This window comes from Urocitellus parryii, chromosome 6 (assembly GCF_045843805.1).
Source record: "Urocitellus parryii isolate mUroPar1 chromosome 6, mUroPar1.hap1, whole genome shotgun sequence".
In the NCBI taxonomy this organism is placed as follows: Eukaryota; Metazoa; Chordata; class Mammalia; order Rodentia; family Sciuridae; genus Urocitellus; species Urocitellus parryii.
The window spans coordinates 92,232,031-92,255,516 of NC_135536.1; the positions used below are offsets into that span (position 1 = coordinate 92,232,031).

The 23,486-nt window shown below is 35.9% G+C and overlaps 1 protein-coding gene across 2 annotated transcripts; it reads left to right on the top strand.

The window, feature by feature from the left end:
* Positions 1-764: 764 nt before the first annotated feature.
* Positions 765-17,638, top strand: Bloc1s6 (biogenesis of lysosomal organelles complex 1 subunit 6). Of its 2 annotated transcripts, none has more exons than XM_026390435.2 (5): positions 765-931; positions 4,019-4,160; positions 9,228-9,315; positions 14,916-15,002; positions 15,373-17,638. In XM_026390435.2, exons 1-5 carry the CDS (start codon positions 850-852, stop codon positions 15,490-15,492), a joined length of 519 nt encoding a protein of 172 aa, XP_026246220.1. In that variant the 5' UTR covers positions 765-849; the 3' UTR covers positions 15,493-17,638. The 2 variants fall into 2 exon arrangements, with proteins under 2 accessions (XP_026246220.1, XP_026246228.1); XM_026390443.2 differs by lacking the exon at positions 765-931 and adding an exon at positions 998-1,158 and having other exon boundaries at positions 4,006-4,160.
* The last annotated feature ends 5,848 nt before the right edge of the window (positions 17,639-23,486 follow it).

The following is a 23,486-nucleotide window of genomic DNA, read 5'->3' on the forward strand; positions in this document are numbered from 1 at the left end:
AGCCATAGAAAATGAACACACAATCGTTACTGCCTTCACAGTGCTCTAGCTCTGTTCCACATAATTCAGCACTTTAATGTTTTGTTCGCTTACTATGAATAAGTGGTAAAGTATAAATTCCTGTCGTTACTGCCTTCACAGTGCTCTAGCTCTGTTCCACATAATTCAGCACTTTAATGTTTTGTTCGCTTACTATGAATAAGTGGTAAAGTATAAATTCCTGGTGAACAGGAACAAGGACTTTTACTTTTTTTTTTTAAAACCCTCCATAGTGCCTAGTTCATTCTTAGGTATTCAGGTATTTGGAGTGAATTATACAATAACTTGTTATTATAGCTTAAAACCAGGAACCGATTTTTTTTTTTTTTAACCTCTCAAATCGCAGGGAATGCACGCAGTCCCTATTCTTAAGGTTCTTCCTTAGTGCACACACCGCGCAGAGAGGGTCTGCCCTCAGGGAGAAGTACGTTCTTCTTTCTACCAAACCTCAGTGAACAAAGCCCAACTGTTCCTCCTCTTCTAACAAGGGTCATGCTCTTCCGGTCTTCGTAATCCACCTAGAAACAATCCAAACCGGCCACGGCCTCCCCAAAGTCCCCCACCTACAGCACGTCATAGCCCTAAGCCGCGCCTCCAACACTGCGTTATGGGCCAGAGTACTACGTCACCACCGACGTAGGGGCCGGGGCTTCAGACCCGCGGTCACGTGTCCGAAGCCACCGTCTTCCGCCTCCGTCATTTCCGTGTGCGACTGCAGCTTCTGTCCGACCGGAAGCTAGACGGGCTGGATTCGTACTTGTATCTGATCGTCCACCTCACTGCCCCTTCCCTTTGCCCAGCGGGAGGGACATGAGTGTCCCTGGGCCACCGCCCCCGGACGGGGTCCTGGCCGGGCCCCCTGACGTCTTGGAGGCCAGTGAGCCGACGCCGGGTATGTGGTGTCGGCTGGACCAGCTGCCCCTGCGAGTCCGAGGAGCCGGGACCCGAGTGGGTGGGACTCCGGAGCCGCTCGGAGGGAATCAACAGCTATCTGCAGTTGCGGCCGCGAGGACTCTGGTCCTGCTGCCTATCGGAATGGGCGGGAACCAAAGTCCGGAGGGAAAGCTGTGTGTTGGGGTGCAGCTGCTGGCGTTTGATGGCGAAATCATTCTAAGTTTGTGTTGACTCTGGCACGTTGTTGGTTATTCGTCCGAAGGTTAGGGGTTAGGAATGAATTTGTCACAAAAGGTGTTCGATCGATTTATAATTCAGAGAGTTATTAACTATTGGCCACTTACGAATACTCCGCCTTGCTTGGTGACGTCATTCATTTCCATTCCTCCAGCAGCCTTTTAAACCTGAATTCTAGGGGAGATTTAAGCATAAATACCCAAAGGCATACTTTGAGTTGAATGAACTTGCTGTGCATCCAGACTGGTGCTGTTTATGTGTCATCATCCTTGGGAGAATTGAGAAATAGTCACTCAAAGCGTTTGTGTTCTTTGGTTCATGTAAGGGACCCTAGAAGAGAAAGGTTGTAGGGGTTTGGATCTACCTTTAAAAAATAGCTCCTTGTTCCAGAAATGAGGAGATTGCCCCCAAAGTAGTGCTCTTGGCACTTTACTGGTCATATTTTTACTCAGTGATCTATTAGTCTTCACACCGTCATAAGTCACTTCTGTAAATATGACTTTTTTGTGGTATATGTTTACAACTTGGACCCATCTCCTTACTCACTTGCTTCTCTGATGGATACCTTGACATGGTTGTTTTGCACTGATCTCACATACAACATGCATAGATATTGTGCATGTTACATGTCTGATCCTGTTAATGGTGCCAGGTTACTATCACTTGAAACTTTGAAATTGCTCTCAACTCTTTGCAGTCTTGTTTTTCCCCCACTTTAATGTTATGGGTTTACTATAAAATTTCCATCTCTTCAGTATTTTCATCCTTTACTCAGCAGTTATAAGTTTACTCAGAGTTGTAAGCACTATTTCAACCTGTCTCTCCCAGTACTGTTCCATCACTGTTCCAAGATAAAGCTCCAATCATGTCATTCCCTTGCCTAGAATCTTTAAATGGCTCTTCACTACTTATTAAACAGAATGACTTATAAATCATGTCATTCCCTTGCCTAGAATCTTTAAATGGCTATTCACTACTTATTAACTTGGCACTTAAGGACCCTCACAGGCTGGTCACATTGTATTACAGCTTATTATGCTGTGTATGCCTCATGCTCATGACACCTCACACCCTCTCCCCTTTCCAGAGCAATCCTGTATTCCCACCTTTCCTTTACCCATATTGCATTCCTTCTACCTTTCATAGAATTCTATCCATTTGGAAATAGTTCACCAGAAGATTGATTGTTGGTAGGAGTGTAAATTGATGCCATCTCCTAGGAAGGGGTTTGCTGTTTCAAAAGTGCATAAACCTTTTAATTGTCTGCTTCTAAGAATTTATCCTACAAAAACTATGACACAGATATGCAGAGATTTAGCTAGGATGCTTACTATAACATTGTTTTAAACAACAAAAGGTAAAACTAATCTAAATAATCCATCCATGAGGAACTGGTTAAACAAATTTTGGTAGAATTCTATTCTGTTAAAAAGAATGAGTAAAATGTATGAATTGCCAAGATCATTGTAATGTCATGTGTAGCTAATAAAAAAAGAATGAGTAGATCAGTATATGTTGCTATAGAAAGACATATATTTTAAGAGAAAAGTAGAACAGTTTGAGTTGTATTTCATTCATGATAGAAAGACTAATATGCATGCTCTGTAAGAAACTTTGGAGTGACATCCATTCCTTAAGCCTCAGATCAATTGGCCATATTTCCTTCTGTCATGGCACTTATCATACTCTATGACTTCCCTGTATTATGCCCTTTCAGGAAAGTGGATTTATCTTTATTTATTGTTGAAACTTCAGAAAGTAGTAGAAGGCATAGATATTCTGTAAATATTTCTTACATAAATAGGTAAGGACACTTTCTTTAATTTCTCACAATAAAATATCTGGAACTTAGTGGCTCAATATGTATAAAAACATGAATAACAGATTTGTCCATAAATAACCAGAAGATTGGGGTAGAAGAAGTAGTCCTATGAGTTAACATGTATAAATTGCAAGGGAAGTGAATTAGTTCTTATGCCTTAAATTTGAAATATCCTTATTTGAATGTTTTTATCTGTTCATTTGTAATATTGATGTTTTCTGTATTAAAGTTACTGTTTGTTCTGTTATTTTAATCAAACTTTAAGCAATGTAACTATTTGCCAGATATAATTGATTAATTTTTGCATCCAAAGGTACATAAGTGGCACTGTATGCCTAGTGCTCCTCTTTTCTCACTAGATATATAGATATAGATAAATGTGTTGTGTTTCAGCTTCTATTTAGTTCTTTCCGTTGTTGTCTTGTATTGAGAATTCTAAAGTTTGTTCATGTATTTCTCAGAATTAAAGTAAAAACCATACAAATTTATTTTGATTTTCTTTTTTTCTATCTATTTATTTATTTATTTTGCATTACAATTCTTAATACACCATTATACAATAATTTATTATATCTCAGATTATATATAAGGTATGTTGACCTAAATTATTTTGATTTTCTAAAAGCTTATTTTGACTATGACAGCATATTGTTTTCCTTTATCTTGCCAAAATTCAAATCTGATAAAAACTGTACTTAGAGATATGTGATAAGCAATGTGTTACAATATATGTATTCTAGAGATATTATGATTGTAGACTATGATTGAAGAAAGATGTTTCAGTGTTTAATATTAATTTATCAATGCTTTTAGGGTATAATTTGAATAAAGAGATCCTTTCACTTTTTCTTCTCATTTTAAACCAATGATTCTAAAAGGAAAGAAGAACACCTGTGTTAAGGAGAGTGGGTATGTGCTCTCAGCTCCACAGCAGGCCTCCTTCCCTCCTTAACTGTGACTCCTTAACCTTTTTTAGTGCTGTGACAATTTAAAAGTTTCCTAAATTTGAATTTTGTTTGGGCACAGGTTTAAGTGACACTTCTCCAGATGAAGGGTTAATAGAGGACTTGACTGTAGAAGACAAAGCAGTGGAGCAACTGGCAGAAGGATTGCTTTCTCACTACTTGCCAGATCTGCAGAGATCAAAACAAGCCCTCCAGGAACTCACGTAAGCAAACAAGCAACCAGATATGCACCCATTTCCTTTCTGGTGTAGGCATAATTTATATTTGCATATAGTATTAAGGTATAATATTTTGTAATATTTAATAATAATTTAGTATTTCTATATCTTTCATGAGTACATAGTAATCTGAATATGAAAAGTAAAATGAATACTCTAAAATGTTTAATTTCCTCTAAGAAGTACCCCAAAATCTTATCTAATTTCTGTGATTAGTTTAGGTGTTTTATCATTATTTTATGAACATATTGCCTACTGGAGAGTGTCGCAGGATGGGTATCCACCTGTTACTGAGTAGAGTTGAAAAATTGCATCCACAAAAGTTATACTTTTTTTTGTCATTTTCATATTTTCATTGGCTGGTTTGAATATTTTCCAGAGACTCTTAAACATCTTTTTTTGAGATGACCTGTTTCATTCCTAGTAAATTATAAATAAAGGATTGTAGTATGTGCTAAAAGAAGATCAGAATAATGTAGAATAGAACCCACAGAGTGCAATCAATATACAAAAATATACACTCTGTAGTTACTCTCACGCAGAAATGACAAACTTAATTAGCTTTTGCCTCATTCTGCGTCAGAATCTTTCTGGATTGCCCTGGTTGGCTTGTCTGTCATTTCTTTCTGTGATAGTGAACTTCAATTTTGCTATGAACTGCTTATGCTGTAAGGCCTACCCTTTTAAAAATTATTTCAGAATACTTTATTATGGCAAATGAAGAGGAATAATCAACTCTGCCTCTTTTCTCATTTTTAATAAATAATGTTGATTCTTGGCTTTATGATGCTAAATGGATATAAAAGTGGTGTTCTGTGACATGTAGCACACTGCTGTAGTTAGGAAGTTGGCAACATTCTCAGTTTTCTGCTAGTCTCAAGGGAGAATTTTTATCCCTTATGCATGAAATGCCTTGTATTTTGATGCCAATCAAGCCTTATTACAAAAAGTCGTAAATTGGATCAATTATGATGGACTGAAGGGAAGGTTAAGACACTCTGCAAACAAAATATATCTAGGTAACATTTTACTTATAGGAAGTTGGGAATCAAGGTTTAATTGCAGAGTTTAACATTGACTAAAGTGAAATGTTTTGAATAACCCCACTTATCTTATAGACGCCCAGAAGATGATGATGATGATGATGATGATGATGATAAAATCAGTTACTCTGTTACTACTGTATATGTTCTATATGCCCAGCTCTTTATTTACCATGTCTTAATTAATTCTCACATTAACTTTGTGAAATATTTAATAATATTCCCATTTAGGATTCAGGAATCTGAGGCTCAGAAAGGTTAAATAGCTTGGAAAAGTTTACACAAATAGTGGTAGAGTTAACTATTGAATATGATGAGTATTTGTTAAACTTGTTGAGTGTTACAGAATGGTAAGCAAATTTAAGAGAAATGTTTTCTAGTAGCTACTGCTTTTTCCTACATCTTCATAAGTAGTGAAATTTGTTCTAGGTACAAATGTAGTACTAGTCCTGGCTCTGCTATCAAACCTTTGCTAAGCCACGTCACCATAGAAACCAAGGCCTAGAAAGGTGAGGGAGAAAGTAGTGGTTGATAAAAATTAAGTTTATTTTGTAGCTAACAATGGGTAATGGCACCATAGTGCAATTTTGAATGGCCTTTGGGGAGCTTCATTAGAGATAATCCATGCTTGGACCTTCAATAGAAATAGCTTTTCTCTCAAAGAATCCTTCCTTAGACACTGCATCAGGCATCACAGTCATTTCCAACATATTTACCACGGATTGTACAAAGCTTCAAAGGAATTGAGGTTCAGTCATCTTTTCTGCTGTATTGTATTTCAGGTAAACTATTTCTTCCTCTTTTTTTAAAATTCTTTTACTGGTACATTATAGTTATATATAATAATTGGGTTAATTTTGACATAATTATACATACATGGAGTTTAATTTATTCCATTTGAGTCTCTGGTGCCTTCCACCTTTCCCTTCTCGTCTCCTTCCCTCTCCTTCCCTCTCCTTTACTGTGGGGCCTCCTCCTTGAGTGCCTAGATTTATGGATCCAGAAGGCACTCTACTTAAGGTATTATCGTAAAGAATGCAGATCAGGATTAACCAAAGGAAGATGCAATGGCCAGGTCTGGGTAGGATCCAAACACAGAGCTTCTTTCTGTGCTTTTTCCTAGTGAAATTAGGGCATGTCAGAACTGCCTCCCCACCACCACCCAAGGCACATCTGTGTTCACTAACCAGGAATCTCTACTGAGCCTTAAGTGTTACAAAGTTTTATTGTGGTTTTATTATGTAGGCATAATGGATTGAATCATTGACAACCTAATCAAACTCAATCTCTAGTTTCCTTCCTTCTCTGGGCTGATAGCACATGGCTCAAAGCTCCAACCCTCTATCTAATCACATGGTTGATATTTCTAGCATGTCCAGCCCCCATCTTGAAGCTCTAAGAGGTCTGCTATAGAACTACCTCATTGGCATAAGAGGTATGAGTCAAGAAGCTCATGGAAAATAAAGACATTCTTATCACTTGGGAATTTCAAGGATTTTCAAAACTATGCTTGGAACTTGGTACAAAGGTCAGACAAATTCTTTTTATACAACAGGTGTCTATTCAGATCTTTGTTAGTGAAAATTTTTTCTTTCTTATTGTTGAATTTTAGGAGTTCTTTGTTTATTTTTGATACTAGTCCTTTATATTTCAGATATTTTCTTCAAGTCCATGGTTTGTCTTTTCATTCTCTTAATAGTTTCTTTGGCAGAGTAGAGGTTTTTAATTTGAATAAAGGCTGACATCAGTTTTTCTTTCATGGATCATACTTTGGTATTGTATTTAAAAACTTATCAACAAAGCAAGGTCACCTAAACCTACATTTTCTTCTAGAAGTTTTAAGTTTGCATTTTATATTTAGATCTATGATCCATTTTGAGTTAATTTTTGTGAGTGGTTTTAAATCTGTGACCAGATTTATTTCTTTACATATGGACAGTCAATTGATTCAGCACTATTTGTTGAAAAGACTTTTCTTTCCCCATTGTATTGAAACTGTTTCTTTGTCAAAGAGCAGTTGATTATATTTATTTGGGTCAATATAAGGGCTTCTTAGTTTGATCCATTGATCAGCGTGTCTTTTAGTTTGCTAACACTATGCTGTCTTGATTTCTGTAGCTTTATAGTGAATCTTGAGATTGAATAGTGTAAGTCTCCTGACTTTTTTCCCCCCCAGTATTGTGTTGACTATTTTAGGTCTTTGCCTTTCTATGTGAAATGTAGAATTAGTTTATTGACAGCTACTAAATAACTTTGATTGGGATTGTATTAACTTTCTAGATTAAGTTGGGAAGAATTGACATCTTAAAAATGAGATGGACATCATTACCCTACGTACATGTATGAAGACATGAATGGTGTGAATATACTTTGAATTCAACCAGAGAATGAAACATTATGCTCTATATATGTAATATGAATTATAATGCATTTTGCTGTCATATGTAATAAATTAGAATAAAAAATATTGTCATTTAATCCATGTACTTGGAATATTTCTCCATTATTTGAATCTTTGATTTTTTTCAAGAGAGTTTTATACTTTTTTCATTCTGTGTGTATATATATATGTGTGTGTGTGTGTGTGTGTGTGTGTGTGTGTGTAAATATATATATATTTTTTTAAGATTCATACCTAAGTATTTCATTGGAGAGAGGGAATATTTTACAAGTGGTATTGTTTTTTAAATTTCAGTTTCATTGCTGGTATCTAGGTAAGCAGCTGACTGTATAGTGGCCTCATGTCCTGAAATCTTACTTTAATTATTTGGTAGAAATCACCAATGAATCTATCTGGCCCTGGTACTTTTATTTCATTTTATCTTATTGGAATCAATATTAATTCACCTTTTCTAATAAATATAGGCCTACTTAGATTTTCTGTTTCTTTTGGTGTGAGTTTTGGTAGTTTGTGTCAAGGACTTAGTCTACTCCATCCAAGTTATTAAATTTGTGGGTATAGAATTCTTGGAAGTATTCCTTCATTATCCTTTTAATGTCATGGGAGTACCAGTGACCCTTCTGTGAATGATACCATTAATTTGTGTCTTTTTTTCCTGTTTGATCTGGCTAGAGGTTCATCAATTTATCATACGGAAGTTTTTGGTTATATTGATATTTCTTTAATGTTTTCAGTTGTAACGTCCTGTTTTTGCTGTTCTACTTATCTAATATGGTTGACTTACTGAGTTTTCCTGTCCTGTGTTCTGTATTTCACCATCTGTGACCTCTGGCCTATTCTCTTTTTCATCACTACTCTATTTAGCACAGTTTTTCAGACAAATCATATGTATTTTTTAAAAAATATCACATAATGTCACTTATTCCTGTGACTCTTCCATTGATCCACTTGGAGAGAAATATTAGAGAAGTTTGCTTCTCTTCCTCAATAGGTTTGAATCAAAATTTTAATGAGGAACCTTAGAAGTCATCTCTTCTGGCTGACCTCTCTTTAGAAATGAGATGATATATATCCAGAGAAATAAGCTGAATCCCCAAAGCCACACAAATAGCTATTGGTAGGGATAAGGTTGCAATCCTAGTTCTGTGCTTTTTTTTTTTCAACTTGCTACTTATTTATCTTTTTGAACTTATTCTTTGGTACTGCATCCTTCCCAACTCTAATCAGAAAAGTTAGTGCCCCTCATTTCCTTTATGGGAATGTTGCTGTTTTAAAGTATGTAAGATATTGAGTTTCTTGGGGAAAATATTATAAAAAGCTTCTTTTTTTTCGGGACAATAAAAAGAATTGAAAATACTTTTAAATGATTTGATTATTTTAATTGTTAAAGAGTCTGCAATTGAAGCAAGAATATAGACACATTAGTTATCAGTGTGCCTTTATAATATTATGTTAAAACAGATGATGCTAAACCAAATAAGCCTTGGGGGAAACACATTTCTACTTAAATTCTAAACTTTAGCATTAACCAAAATGAATATTATTTCCTCTGAAGAACTACCACTTAAAATATGAAAAGTTTATTTTGGCTATGTGCTTTTGTTTCAGACAGAACCAAGTTGTGTTATTAGATACATTGGAACAAGAGATTTCAAAATTTAAAGAATGTCATTCTATGCTGGATATTAATGCTTTGGTGAGTGTGATTTTTGTTGATATAACTCAACTATACATTGTTTTAGAAATAGCTAGGTCTGTGTGGTGGTGCACGTCTGTGCACAACTGAAATTCCAGTGGCTTGGGAGGCTGAGGCAGGAGGATTACAAGTTCAAAGGCAGCCTCATCAACTTAGTGAGGCTTTAAACCACTTAGTGAGACTTTGTCTCCAAAAACAAGCTTAAGTTTATTCTCTCAGGTATGTACTTAGAATGTACTTATATGTGTTTAGGATTTTAACTTCTGCATTTTTAAAGTTTATAACTTGGGCTTTGTGGCTTTTGGTTAAAGCACCTGTCTAGAGTTTAGCATTTGTCTTTTTTAAAAAAAATTTTTATTTATTCCTTTTAGTTTACCTGATTAGAATGTATTTTGATATACCATATTATACATGGAATATAACTTCCCATTTTTATGATTGTACATGATGTGGAGTTATATTGGTCATATATTCATATATGAACATAGGAAAGTTATGTCTGATTCACTCTACTGTCTTTCCCATTCCCATCCCCTTTCCTTGCCCCCGTTCTGCCCTGTCCAATCTGGTGAACACCATCCTCCCCCCAGCCTATTGTGAGTCAGCATCCACACACCAGAGAGAACATTCAGCCTTTGTTTTTTTGGGACTGGCTTCTTTTACTCAGCATTATAATCTCCAGTTCCATCCATTTACCTACAAATGCCATAATTTCATTTTTCTTTATGGCTGAGTAATATTCCATTGTGTACATATACCACATTTTCTTTATCATTCATCTGTTGAAGGGCACCTAGTTTGGTTCCATAGCTTAGCTATTGTGAATTGAGTTGCTATAAACATTGATGTGGCTAGGTCACTGTAGTATGCTGATTTTAAGTCCTTTGGGTATATACCAAGAAGTGGGATAACTGGGTCAAATGGTGGTTCTATTCCAAGTTTTCTGAGGAATTTCCATACTGCTTTCCAGAGTGATTTTATCAATTTGCACTTCCACCAAATGAGTGTACTTTTCCCCCCCACATCCTTGCCAAAATTTATTGTTGCTTGAATTCTTGATAATTGCCATTCTAACTGGAGTGAGATGAAATATGAGTGTAGTTTTAATTTGCATTTCTGTAATTGCTAGTGATGTTGAACATTTTTTCATATATTTGTTGACTGATTGTATTTCTTCTTCTGTGAAGTATCTGTTCAGTTCCTTAGCCCATTTTTTGATTGGGTTATTTAGTTTTTGGGGGTTAAGTTTTTTTTTTTTTTAATATATATACTTTTTTAGTTGTAGATGGACACAATATCTTTATTTATTTATTTTATGTGGTGCTGAGTATCAAACCCAGTGCCTAACGCATGTGAGGCAAGTGCTGTATCACTGAGCTACAACCCCAGCCCTTAGTGTTAAGTTTTTTAGTTCATTATATATCCTGGAGGTTAATGCTCTGAGGTGCACGTGGCAAAGATTTTCTCCCATTTTGTAGGCTCTCTGTTCATGTTCTTGATTGTTTCCTTTGCTATGAAGAGACTTTTTAATTTGATACCATCCCATTTATTGATTCTTAATTTTACTTCTTGGACTTTAGGAGTTTTATTGAGGAATTTGGTTCCTAAGCCAGCATGTTGGAGAGTTGGACCTACTTTTTCTTCTATCAGGCACAGGGTCTCTAGCCTAATGCCTGGGTCTTGGATCCACTTTGAGTTGAACTTTGTGTAGGTTGAGGGTTAGGGTTCTAAATTCATTTTGTTACATATGGATTTCAGTTTTCCCAGCACCATTTGTTGAAGAGGTTATCTTCTCCAGTGTATGTTTTTGGTGCCTTTGTCTAGTATGAGATAACCATATTTATGCGGGTTTGTCTTTGTGTCTTCTATTCTGTACCATTGGTCTATGTATCTGTTTTGGTGCCAATACCATGCCATTTTTGTTACTATGGTTCTGTAGTATAATTTAAGTTCTGGTAATTGTGATGCTTTCTGCTTCACTTTTCTTTCTGAGGATTGTTTTGGCTATTCTGGGTCTTATTTTTCCAAATTAATTTCATGATCGCATTTTCTATTTCTATGAAGAATGTCATCAGAACCTTAATAGGAATTGCATTAAATCTGTATAGCACTTTTGGTAGTATGGCCATTTTGACAATATTAATTATGCCTATCCAAGAACATGAGAGATCTTTTCATCTTTTAATGTCTTCTTCAATTTCTTTCTTTGGAGTTCTGTAGTTTTCATTATAGAAACCTTTCACCTCTTTTGTTAGATTGATTTCCAAATAATTTTTTTGAGGCTATTGTGATTGGGTTAGTTTTCCTAATTTCTTTTTCAGTTGATTCATCAGTGATGTGTAAGAATGAATTTGTTTATGGGTGTTAATTTTATATCCGGATAGTTTGCTGAATTCATTTATGGGTTCCAGAAGTTTTCTAGTGGAGTTCTTTTGGGTCTTTTAGATATAGAATCACATTGGTAAATAGGAATAGTTTGAGATTTTCCTTTCCTGTTTGTATCCCTTTAATTTCTTTCTTATGTCTGATTGCTCTGGCTAGTGTTTCCAGGACTGTGTTGAATAGGAATGGTAAAAGAGGGCATTCCTCTTGTTCCAGTTTTTAAAGGGAATGCTTTCGATTTTTTCTCCATTTATAATCATGTTGGCCTTGTGTTTAGCATGTATATAGCTTTTACAATGTTGAGGTATGTTCCTACTCTCTCTAGTTTTTCTAGTGTTTTGAACGTGAATGAATGCTGTATTTTGTCAAATGCTTTTTCTGTATCTGTTGAGATAATCATGTGATTCTTGTATTTATTGATGTGATGAATTACATTTATTGATTTCCATATGTTGAACCAATCTTGCATCCCTGGGATGAACCCCGTTTGATCATGGTGCACTGTCTTTTTAATATGCTTTTGTATGCAATTTGCCAGGATTTTATTAAGAATTTTTGCATATGTGTTCATCAGGAATATTGATATGAAATTTCTTTTTCTTGATGTGTTTTTAGAATTTGTCCTTTTTAAAAATATTTTTAGGTCGTAATGTACACAGTATCTTTATGAATTTTTTATATGGTGCTGAGGATCGAACTCAGTGCCTCATATGTGCGAGGCAAGCTCTTTCCCACTGAGCTACAATCCCAACCCAAGAATTTGTCTTTTTAACAGGAAACTTTGCTTTGCTGGAATTTCCATTTCTTAATATCTTTTGTAATATTGAACTTGTGAAATTGAACTTATTTCTAAGTCTTAATTATATTTGCTCATTGTCTCAATCTGCATGACAGTTTATTCAAGGCTAACTGAGCAGTTGATGAGGGGATGAAGAAAAGACAGTCAGATACACAAACAGAAAAAAAAAAACAGGGCCTGGTGGTTCAGCCAACCTCGGATGGAGGAAGACTGACCTTGCTTGGCATGTTTATTATGTAGGTTTAAACATTAAAAGGATTTATTGTGAGAAAGTTTCTTCAAGATAAACAGAACTGAAGTTGAAGGTATAAACAGCCCAATTAAAACTTGCCAGCCTGCACCCATAATTCTCTACCCCCTGAGCAGCTGGCATTTGAACCCAGGGTTAAGAACAATAAATTCTGTGACTGGTACAAAATCTTCCTTTGAATAGGGCATCACCATAGCAACTGGGCAATCTCAAATCAATACCCTGGAGCCGAGAGTTCTCCAGGGAGGGATCGCCTCTGTCACAGAATAGTTCAAAACCTATGACTTAGTGACAGCCCATAATTGAAGACTTAGAAACTAAAGAGTAAGGAACTTTTTAAAAAATGAAATGCAATTAAAATTTTTTTTGTAGTTGTAGATGGACAGTATGCCTTTATTTTATTTTATTTTTATTATATGGTGCTGAGGATCAAACCCAGTGCCTCCCACATGTGAGACAAGTGATCTGCCATTGAGCTATAGCCCCAGTCCAAAGTAAGGAACTTTTAGGGTACAGTTTTTCCCATTAAGGAAAATACAGTCTATCAATTACCTGGTTTCTTAAATTAGCATTTTATTTAATTATATGGCATATGTGTAATACTATAATAAATTAATACCATGGCTAAAATGAATACTTCAAGAATGATTTATTAGATCTTTCAAATAATTGAATAATTGAATTTCATCAGCAACTCTGTAGTTTTTTTCTGTTGGGAGGGGGGTACCAGGAATTGAACCCAGGGGCACTCAACCTCTGAGCCACATCCCCAGTCCTATTTTGTATTTTATTTAGAGACAGGGTCTCACTGAGTTGCTTAGTGTCTTGCTTTTACTGAGGCTGGCTTTGAACTTGTGATACTCCTGCTTCAGCCTCCCCAGCCACTGGGATAACAGGTGAGTGTCACCAAGCCCATTAACTCTGTTGTTTTTTGAAGAGAACTGAAATTCTTTATTTTAAGTAAAGGTAAATAGCAAAAACAAGAACTTGTTGTTCCCTTTTTTTCCCCTTGAACATCAGAAATAGCTTGGTTTGCATGTTTTATATATCTGGTAGAGATCCATATGTACCTCAAAAAGCAGACTTTTTATTGGGAAGATGAAGTTCACTGATGTTTTCCTTACAGAACAATCCAAACCAAAGTCCATATTCTCTACAATGGGACCGAGAGAGGCTTGTTGTATTAAATAGTCTTCTGTTCAGTAGTTTGTGACATCTTGTGAAGGGGGTAAGCCAGGTTACACTGATCAACTTTTGTGTTCCTCTCTGAGCTCATGTTGCAGTTGAATGGGTATTTATTGCACCAGTGATCTAAGAGGATGCATTACCATTGCCTCAGTCTGAAGGGATAGAAATTGAGTTTTCTTCTTTTTTCCTCTCTCATCCAAGATTAGTTTTAATTGTCATCTAGGAATTGAAAAGTGGAAGGAATTGAGAGAGGGGGTGGTCTGGAAGCTCTAGATCTTGTCAGATTGTGATTTTTATTTGCAGCTACAGTAAAGTGGCAGATTTATCTATGGATACTTCTCTCCTTTTTTCTGATTCTGTTGCATTATCTGAGAATAAAGTGTTCTTCTTTCCCACCTATGTAGACCTGCATCACCCTCCCACATTCTCCTGTCATAAGACTTGGTTTAGGCTTTGCAGACTGGCTGAGATGGAAAGCATGTACTTATAATTCTTGGGGAAGCACAGTATCCTTGCAGAGGCTCTTTTGCTTGGTCTGATCTCAAAAGCCCAAGGAACATGATCAAACTTGCCCATAGTTCTCCCAGTGATCTCTGGTCATAGCTTGGGTTTTCCTGATGAGCAGTGCATCAGTTAAGCTGTCCTATGTACCATAGCTTGCTCTCTCTTTTATAAAGAGTGTTTTACATTTCTAAAAGAATCATTTCATGCTTTTAAAGCAAAATGCTAGCTCTGTCCACTTAAATATAAAGGTCTGTTTTATGATTTGTTTTTGTCAATCTGAACTTAATCAAATATTTTTCAAATCCTGCTAATGTTTTAAATAAAATTTATTTTTTGGAACTTGAAATATGGACATAATTAAGGCTCTAAAAAATTGACCTCTTTAAGAAGAATGAACTATAATTTAGGCATTGATCTATTGATCCATTTTGATATTTCACTCATGTTTTAACTTTTCATTTACTTTTCCATGTTAAGTTCACTGAAGCTAAACACTATCATGCCAAGTTGGTGAACATAAGGAAGGAGATGCTGATGCTCCATGAAAAGACATCAAAATTAAAGGTAAGTTGAAAAATACAAGTTTAAAGTTTATTTTTCTTCAGTATTCATGTGTTGACTTTTTATTCTTGCATGTATAGTAATATAGATAAGTCATAGTACATTGTTTTCTTTTAAAAGTTGTCATTTTTAAAATCTCTCTCTGAGCTTCTTTTCTAATAACTTGGCAGACAGGCTCATATTCTCTGGATATGCAGCTACAATTATCATTTAATAAGAATCTGTATTAAATTTTTTTTTAATTAAGGAGACCTTGAGTTACCTAGAATAAATCTTAAAGTTAAATTTGAAATGTATTAGTATGTATTGATTACCTCAAAGTATCATTACTTTTGAATTAGATCATAATCTATAACCCTTTTCTTTGACACAGAAAAGGGCACTTAAACTACAGCAGAAGAGGCAGAAAGAAGAGTTGGAAAGGGAGCAGCAACGAGAAAAAGAATTTGAAAGAGAAAAGCAGTTAACAGCCAAACCAGCTAAAAGGGCATGAAAAATTGTGTTTTTGTGTGTTTTCTTCATGTATTCTATACTCTTTGGATTTAAGATGACCTAAGTATGGAGTGAGGTTCATATAGTGCCTTATACCTTTGTGTTATGTTTTGAAATCTTCATCTCAGGTTTGCTGTGTCTCCATATCTTGTTTAAGCCATTTAAGAAGCCTTTCTTTCTTAGTAATAGACATAATGTCACTTGGTTTTGATATTTATATGTAACTTTCAACTTTTGTTTTGCTAATTTTATAATTCATCAGTTTGGCCTTCTGTCATTTGTAAACTGAAAAATGCTTTGATTATTATGGGAGTCTAGACTCTTAAGTAGTTCAAAATTATATGAATTTTTAAGCTTCTTGATTGTAGATTTAAAAGTTTAGTTTCTTATTTTATGAGATGTTATACCTTTCTGGCAATGAAACACTGATTTCAATTATTGCCTTTTCATTGCTTAGTTAAGAAAAATTTCCAGTTCTTTAATCACACATGCCCCTGGAAAATATAATATAAGCCTTTGTGAAGAACATAGTGGAAAAGTATATGCACAGGAAATAATAGCACCTTAGGCATAGGCTAGGTGAGCAAGATGCCAGATAGATTCTTCTATAACCATATAGTCTCGCTTATTTTTTTGTTGCTTTATGTATCTTTGAGGTTCAAAATAGATTACATCATTCCTAAAGTTTGGCAGGGATGATGGAGATATCATACACTCAAATGCCCCTATGGATTTATACTTAGTCATTAGATAGTGAGATATAGTTTCTGTGCTTTTAAATCTCAAAGTAGAATTAAAAGTAAAACTACCTACTTTATAGATAATGTTAGGATTGGTGGAAAATTAGTAAATACCTTCACAAAAGAGGCAACATGAAGCATTTAGTGTTTTCTAGAATTATTTTCTGATGTTATATGTGGGAACTTATTATGTGAGGGAAATATTATGAAGTTTCATTGCTTGAAATTGATAGTGTATTATACTTTTGTTTTAGTATTATTTAACATGTAACTGGTCTCCAATCAGAGAATGTGTATCTTTTATAATCCACATTACATTTTTGGTAAGCTGGAATCACTACCTCTGATCACATAGCAGGCTAGTCATATAGAAAGCAGTAGATTTAAGTTGGGTGTTAAGAACTGGTCTGTTTGGAGGTTTAAGTAATTTGTTTGAAAGAGCCTTCTTTGATGAATGAATTATAGTCTCACAATTCACTTGACTTTAACCTAAGAATATAAATATATTTGAAAAGGCTAATTGTTGCCATCTGTCACTTGCTATAACTGCCTAGGGTATCACTAGGGCTTGCAGGACAATGTCACCTAAATTGCTGAATGTACTCTTTATTGATTTCTGACAAAGGTTGTGCATTGTTTGTCAGAATGGTTTTGACCTGTTGTAATAATGGTTGTTTAAAATGCTAGTTCCTGGTCACTACTCTCAATCTACTGATGCAAATCTATTTGTTTGGTTTGTTTTGCTTTGTTTTTAGTTTTTAGTTCCCCCCAGTGATTCTAATGAACCTTGAAAGATGAGAACCATGGGTGTAGTGGCCAAGGTCATTGTTTCCTGTACTAAGGTGCATATCATTTTTGCCTGGGAACTTAAAAAAAAATACATTCTGAGTTCTTACTGATTAGTTTTAATAGGAGCCAGTGTATTTTTAGGGCACTCCCCAGATAGTTCTGATACAAGGAACCACTGGTATAGATTATCTAGTAATTTATTTATAAGCAGTGAAATAGTTTAAAAGCTCTCTAGTAACTTTTGGGTTAATCTTATGAAATAAATTCTGAATTGTTGGTTTTAATATACAATCAGATTTAAAACTGAACCCTAGCAGACAGGAAATAAATATAGAATTCTAGTTAATTAATTGAATTTCTTTTTTAAATCATGTTTATTGAATGAATGTCAAGGCCCATAACCTTCTTTCAGAATTGTATTATTTAAGTTTTGAACGTTTTTAAACAGAGCAAAACAAATATAAATTAGCATCCACTATTTAAAGGTGAATGGTAAATCAAAAGTACTGTTATCTTGGTAATTAAAATCTAAAATATCTGTATTTCAATAACAAATATATCTTGCTAAGAAAACATGGAACTCTTGTAATTATTCTTGCTGTATTTTTCACAAATACAGGATTGGTTGAAAAAGGTTGCCTTTGTTTTGAAACTATCAAATATGTATTGAACTGAAAGATGCAAGTTCACTTTGTGTTTACTCTGCGGTAAGTATCATGTAAATATGCAGAATGCTGAATGTAATATAGATGTGTCCACAGTGAGTGTTTAGGTGGATATAGTTTATAAGTATATGCCCACATACATTTGTCTGATTTTGAACTTGTAAACTTGTAAAGTGAGGACTACTTTTTATGCATTTAATAAAAAAAAATCTCTAAATTATCCAGTGTTCATCTGTAATACTTATGTTTTCTGTATTTACTTAAAGATAGTTCTGTTTACGCTGTTATTGTCATCAATTTTTCTTAATCATTAAATCACCTAATATCACTGTGCTCATACTTAAAAAGTTAGTTTCTAGATGTTTCTTTTGGATGAAGATAGTTCCTATATAACTATATATTTAAGATTTCTGTTGCTCATTTATTCATGTTGTTTTAGGTGAGTATTCATGTGTGGGACCACATGCCATCAAGTTTTCAGGGTAGGATTAGGATGAGACTAGGTTTATTTTCAAATTTATTAAGAGAGTGAAGCGAGTAGTCAGACATTTCCAATGCCTGTAATTTAAAAAGCACTTAATAAGCAAAAATTCCTTAAACACAGTGTAAAGGAAGAGTAATAAAGAAAGATGGGTGTAATTTGGAGCACAGTGGGGATGGTAATCTGGAGAAAGGGAAAGATTAAGACCAAAGTGAAAGGTTAAAGTATTCTATCTCTAATCTACGTTTCCTGAATAAGGAAGGCTTACAGGCATGTAGAGAAGAATTAATAAAATTTACCTATTTTAGGAGAAAAGCAGTAAAAGCTTGCCCCCTACTGTCACTTCATTGCAAAATGAGGAAGAGGTTGTAGCTGTTCATTCTGGTTTTGACCATAAACATATTTCTAATATATTCCAGGAAATCTGTGATACTTAAATCTGAATAAGGATGGGACTAAAAAAATCACTCTGAGGATGTATGGATGCTGGACAGTCTTATTTTTAGTCTTGGCTTTTATTATTGCATTAGAAAAGACAGTTAAGTGCAGGGAATACTAAGCAAAATGTGTATAAATCTAAAGATTCCTGGCCTCTGCTTTGAATATAATATTTAGAACATTAAAGCATATAGGAACTTAGTAGTTTAGTGGTTAAAGCTGTGGACTCTAGAGTCAGTCTTGGCTCATATTCCTACTTGACTTTGGGTGTTGGACAGATTGCTTTAACTGTACCTCAGGGTCTCGTAACTGTCAAGGTGGGATAATCAGAGTTTCAAGCTTCATAAGAGTCCAGAGTTTTATGATAGTTATATAAAATCCCTTAACAAAATAATAAGAATCCAAATGTACACTTGGAGGAAACTTATTTTGCTCCTTTTGCATCTAGTTTTTTTGGGGGTATAGAGCATTGAACTCAGGGGGTATTGTTACCACTGAGCTACATCCCTAGACCTTTTTTATTTTATTACAGGTTCTCGCTAAATTGCTTAGGGCCTTGCTAAGTTGGGGAGGCTGACTTCAAACTTGCAATCCTCCTGCCTCAGCTTTCACCTGAGTGTGCTCAGTTTACATATGAGTCCCCACTGCCCTAGCTAGAGTCCTTCACTGTAATGTCTGCCTGATGGATCCCTATTCATTCTTTGTAATTCAAATGTCACCTCTTACTGGTTTTTCTCCCCATCTCCCAAAGAATTAATACTTTCATAATACATTTGCCTCAGCACTTACAGTTTTAGTTATCTGTTCAAGATCAAAGATATTTATTAATCATCTTTATTCTATCCTATAGTTGATATGTTTGTTTTGTCCAGAGAAACACAATCATGATATGTTTACATATTTATACATGTAGAGATACACATGCATAATACATACACATATGAGGGAGAGAGAGAAAATTCCAGGAATTAGATTATTTGATTGTGGGGTGTTGACAGGGCTGGCTGGCAGGCTAGAGACCATGGAGTAGTTGATGTTGCAATCTGAGTCCAAAGGTCACCAGAATTCCCTCTTCCTTGAGGTTCTCAGCCTTTTTCAAGAGAATAAGACTTTCAGCTGAGTGGTTAGCCCTCTACCACCCATGCCTGCTTTATGAATTGATTTGCTGATTCAGGGGATCTGGTGGCATCTGAACTGCGGCAGGAAAGTCTAGTGATCCCTGAGAAATTCCAGCACATTTTGTGCGTACTCAGCATTGAGGGGTGGCAAAAAATAGCCTTTCCCATTACCACCATTAAGGATGTCGGTAGAAGATATGTTCATGTGATGTTGAGGAAAGCAGACAGTGACCTCAGCATGAGGGCTGGAAAACTTAGTGATGAAGTGGTGTGATCACCATTATGCAGAATCCCTACCAGTACAAGATTTCAGAGGTTTTTTTTTTTTCCCCCTTTCGTTCTGGTGATCAAATCCAGGGTCTCACTTGTATTAAGCATGAGCTCTACCACTGTTACAGCCCCAACCCATCAGGTTGGTTCTTGAACAGACAGAGAGATTTAAAAGATGGAACATACATCCAGCTTCTGGCCAATGGTCTGGATAACAAGCTCCATGAAGACTTGAAGCAGCTGAAGAAGATTAAGTGTCCAAGAAGGCTTGGCCACTTCTGGGGCCTTTGTGTCTGAGGCCAGCACACCAGAACCACTAGCCACTGAGTCTGCACAATGGATGTATCCAGGAAGAAATATATCTGTAGGCTTTTTAAAAATTAACATTCATACTTTAAAAAAGTGTACTGCTTTAAATTTAATCTTATTTAAAAAATATCTTCATAGCCCCATCTAGACTGCTGTTTGACCAAATATCTAGGTACCACAGCTAGTCGTTGCCATGTAAAATTAGCTACCACAGTTGGTTCAGTGTATGTTTTGGGGCTGAATTGAATCTAGTAGGAGAGAGAGATATACACATTAAAAATGGCTATAATAAAAACTGGATTGTGTAAATGCAAATAAAGAACAATATAACAAAATAGTCAATCCCGCAATTCAGATATGGCCAGGGAGCTTATAATGCTTGGGTAATTCAAGCCACTGCTTCCATGCCTAATTACATATTATATTAAAAATAATAAGTTTCCCAAATCTTGGGAATGATTTGAACTCAGAGATAATAAGTAGACTGGAGGGAAGAAAAATAGATGTGACATTAACTGTTTAAATTTATAACTTCCCCCATGGAGTGGGGGCTGCTCAGTTCTCTTAAAAATAACCACAGGGATGAGTGGGCAGTTTGTGCAAGCTCTGCAGATGAGCCAGACTTTCAACCAGATAAAGCTCAGATGGGATAATGCTGCCATCTTGTGGTACACTTTGCTTCCCAACTTGTATAAATTCTAGTGCTGTATTGTCTGAATTGGTTTGATGAATTTTGGCCTAAGTCCTTTAAACTTTAATGACATTTAAAATATATATATATATATATATATATATTAGTTGTAGTTGGTTGGGCACAATACCTTTATTTTATTTATTTTTATGTGGTGCTGAGGATCGAACCCAGGGCCTTGCACGGGCTAGGTGAGTGTTCTGACACTGAGCCACAACCCCAGCCCCAAAATGACCTTTATTTAAGCAGTGAGATATTTGAAAGCCATCTATGTGAAACACTTAAAAGATTTAAAACTACATTTTTCTAACTTTTTGAGTCTTCTAGTTTGATATTGGTCTTGAGGGTTTTTGTCCCCCTCTTTTCTTCCAATCATGGTCAAGTAATTTATTATCAACCATGCTCAGAATCCTCTCCTAAGCAAAATGTCCAAAACTCTTGCTGTGGGTAAAGGTGCCGTCTATAACCCGCACAGACAGCTAAACTAAGCATTGCTCGAGTGAAATTCCTAAGGCATCAGAATAAAACACAGACACACAATTTACCTTTAAATGGGATAGCTCCTGTGCCCTTGGCCTCAAGCTCCCCAACGGGAGAGCAAGGAATCTCATGAGAGGCTGGCGAGAATAAGCAAGCACGTTTCAGAGTGGGCTTTTATTGGGGGGACTCTAGATTCTTTAGAAATTTCCATTCAAGGAAGGTCAAGGGGGGCAGGGTTACAAGGACAGGTGAGGCAACTCGATCCCTGGGGATGTGGGAGGGCACGCCCATGCATGAGGACACATTTGCTTTTCTCAACCCTAAAGATCAGGGCTACTGTCTTTGGTTACCTAGGCAACCAGATCACAGGGTGACCAACAATGGGGAGGCAAATGCTGGTCACATGCTATGTTGGCCTCCCACATAAAGGTTCTGGGATTTCCCTGTTTTTTCAACTGATTGGTACTGGTGTGGGCACCTGGCTAGTCAGTGATGAATTGGCTTAAGGAGAAACTGCCTAACTGGGGATTCTAACAAATATCACTCATTTAGTCAGTCACCATCTTGGGAATATGAACTAAAACTCACCCAAAGAATCAGTCTTTAGTAATGGAAGGAAAAATGATTGGACACAAAGAAACAGGGAACAGCTGAGTGTTACATGGCAAGGAATCAGGATCTATGAACTTGTATTTCTGAAAGCGGACAAAGTAATTAGACCACTCAAAGTGACTTGGATCCTGAGAAATTTTTCTGGGTGAGGCTTTGTGAAACCTGGGTATTAGACCATTCTTAGAATTCTGTGGGATTTGATTACTGGGCTGTTTCCTCTTTGCAACATTTCCACAAATAGTTTTACAATATCATCACTGTCCCCTGCTTCTCCTATTTATGAGATGATCTTAACAGATCTTTATTTGTTATACATAGTATCATATTATACTATGATAATCTAACATTTTCATTGTAATTTTAGCTTGAGCCAGCATATTATATTTTTCAAAGTGTCTTACTATGCATTATTTAACTAATAATAAGGGTAATACTCAGGGGTTTATGTATTTCCTACTTGCTAATCCAGATTCAGAGAAGAAGTGATCAACAACCTTTATCCAGGTTCCATCCTGCTGTCAGTCACACACCGGGCTTCATAGTTTTTGATGGGTGTTTCTCTTATTTTGTCCAATTCTTATTTTTATCTCTGGTTGGATTTCTAATTCAAGCACTACTTCCAGTTAATTTCCAAACTAAAAATTCAGAGGCCTGGCTCTGTTGAGCATCTGTTATATGCCAGGTGCTTGTAACAGTGACATTAGGTAACAGTTAACATTTTACAGATGAGGAAGCTGAGATACATGAATTTGAGTAACTGTTCCAGATCACACAGATATAAATGGTGGGGCTGGGATTTGATTCTCAAAAAACCCTCAAGCTACCACACAGCAGGGGAATATTCTTAAGCTGGAGACCCTGGGAGCTGACACTAGGAGCAGAGACTTAAGTCAACCTCAGGAGTTTTACTTTAAATCTCTTGATATACTATACCCATGATGGGAAATTAGAGGGATATACTATTTCATCTGATAATTCTCTGAATCTAATGTGATAATATTTAAGAACAGAAGAGGAAGACACATGAGCTTCCCTTTGAGGAAGAGCCTAGTAGAAAGAGGCACAGCCTTCCCTCTGATTTTCCTGAAAGGTGGCTTTAATTCTCCACAGAATCCAAAGCTTCATGCTTCCTAGGGTAGAAGCAAACAACAGTGAGACTGGCCCTGTGGGTGAGATGTGGCTCAAGAGCCTTCCCTTGAGATGATAAAGTGACTGGACCAGGCCTGTTTTGCCCTCCATTGTGCCCATGGTGTGTTAAGTCAATTACAATAAGTTTTGAAAGAGATGGGGGTGGATAATGGGGAAGGAGGGAGAGAGAGAGAGTTGATTCACAAGGGGGCCCTGTGTGGAAATGGAAGAGCAGTCTTAAATACTTCTCTCTGAGGATAGAGTTCAAGGATAT

Bases quoted from the DNA above. Each gene is read 5' to 3' on its own strand.
- Bloc1s6 (XM_026390443.2), top strand. From the start codon at position 1,075: ATGGGCGGGAACCAAAGTCCGGAGGGAAAGCTGTGTGTTGGGGTGCAG. The intron at 1,159-4,005 runs TGTTGACTCTGG...AAATTTGAATTT, and splicing joins GCGAAATCATTCTAAGTTTG to TGTTTGGGCACAGGTTTAAG. The intron at 4,161-9,227 runs GTAAGCAAACAA...CTTTTGTTTCAG, and splicing joins CAAGCCCTCCAGGAACTCAC to ACAGAACCAAGTTGTGTTAT.